Genomic DNA, 1,636 nt, shown 5'->3' with positions numbered 1-1,636 from the left:
ACCAACATTATGCTTAGTTCTATTGAAGGATACTATCAAATGTAAAGAAATAGATTCGGAATGATTAAAGGAAAATTACATTTATTTTCGAATCGATTTTTAAAAAAAATCAAGTTACATACAGGGAAATATGAGTGCATGGAATAAATTTAGATGGCAAATGCCAAGTTTATATCAAGAAAGCATATTCAATTACATAAGGCGGTCTGGAACTCATCTAACTTCTCGTTTGAGCATGTGTAAAATCTCATTCACTATTTTCGACCAACAGAAGTATGTTACTATCACCCTTGCCCTTTTCTTACGAAAACCCACCTTTAAAAGATTGTTCTGTATTGTGATATATATCTTCTGTTTCCTAGAGTCGAGCTCTGTCCCTCTATGTATTCTTAGTTTTTTCCAGCTAATACTACTGATTTCATTTGCGTTTGTCAAATGAACGTGTCTACATGTTCCTTTCTTGTTAATAGTTTAAGGTCGAGAGCATTCAATGCTTTGAAGATGTCCACCAGGTAAGCTAGAAATAGCTGAGAGCCTTCAGGCTGGGGTTTATCATGGAGATCTGCCTTCTGCTGCAAATCTAGAAATATTACTACTTCTTCTCGCAGTTCGTAAAGCCGTCTAAGAATGTTCCCCTTTGATAGCCATCGTACGTTCGTGTGAAAAAGTAATGCTTCATGTTCAGATTCCATATCATTATACAGCAAATTGAAAAGACGACTGTTTAAGGCTCCACCTTTAATAAAGTTGACAACCTTGATAACCACGATCAGGATATTTCTCATTTCAGTAGGTAAGGTCCTGGATGCTAAGGTTTCACGATGAAATATGCAGTGTTTACCTACAAGAGATGGATTCTTTTCTCTCACGCTAGTAATGAATCAAAACTGAAGACCAAGCATGGCTATAACTCCATCAGTGCACACCCCTACCAGCGAATCCCAAGAATGTTGATTTTCCTAAAAAGAAGTTCGATACATATTGAAACTATCCTTAGAGGGATTATCCATAGAGGGACTATCCATAGAGGGACTATCCATAGAGGGACTATCCAGAGAGGGACTATCCAGAGAGGGACTATCCAGAGAGGGACTATCCAGAGAGGGACTATCCAGAGAGGGACTATCCAGAGAGGGACTATCCAGAGAGGGACTATCCATAGGGGGTGAGAACAACATTTCCTCTTTTAAACAGTTGCCTGAAACAGAACGAACATATACTAGTAGCTGAGAACACTGAGCGATGTCAGTCGTTTCGTCACGGTGGATGGCAAAAACAGGAGAACCTCTTATTTGGTCGAGAATTTAATCTTTGGTGACTTGAGACAAGTCGTTGATCCTTCTCTTGACTGTTTCGTTTAATATTTAAATGTGAGAAAGTTTCTTTCCACTATTTCTCCCCAGTACGAGTTCTGCTGCTTGGAGTATACTTGATTTTATCAGAGACTCTCCGATGTTATGGCTCTTCTTGCTCTTTGCAATCAAAATGGCGGTCTCATAGCAAGCCTCAACAACCATTGATGTTTGTTGCCGAAATGCCCCACTACCGTCCAACTTAGCTTGCTTCAAGGAATGTCTTATTGTTTCAAATAATGCCTTGCGCTTGTCTACAAGAGCAGGATGTGATGTCCTCAAGT

General features: G+C 39.4%; 1 protein-coding gene across 1 annotated transcript; it reads right to left on the bottom strand.

Annotated features, from left to right (window-relative positions):
- Window positions 1–431: 431 nt before the first annotated feature.
- Window positions 432–785, bottom strand: LOC106870811 (protein FAM200A). The gene has a single exon (XM_014917029.1). It carries the CDS (start codon window positions 783–785, stop codon window positions 432–434), a length of 354 nt encoding a protein of 117 aa, XP_014772515.1.
- Window positions 786–1,636: the final 851 nt, after the last annotated feature.

Source organism: Octopus bimaculoides, chromosome 12 (assembly GCF_001194135.2).
Source record: "Octopus bimaculoides isolate UCB-OBI-ISO-001 chromosome 12, ASM119413v2, whole genome shotgun sequence".
Lineage (NCBI taxonomy): Eukaryota > Metazoa > Mollusca > Cephalopoda > Octopoda > Octopodidae > Octopus > Octopus bimaculoides.
This window is presented reverse-complemented; position numbering and strand designations above follow the sequence as displayed.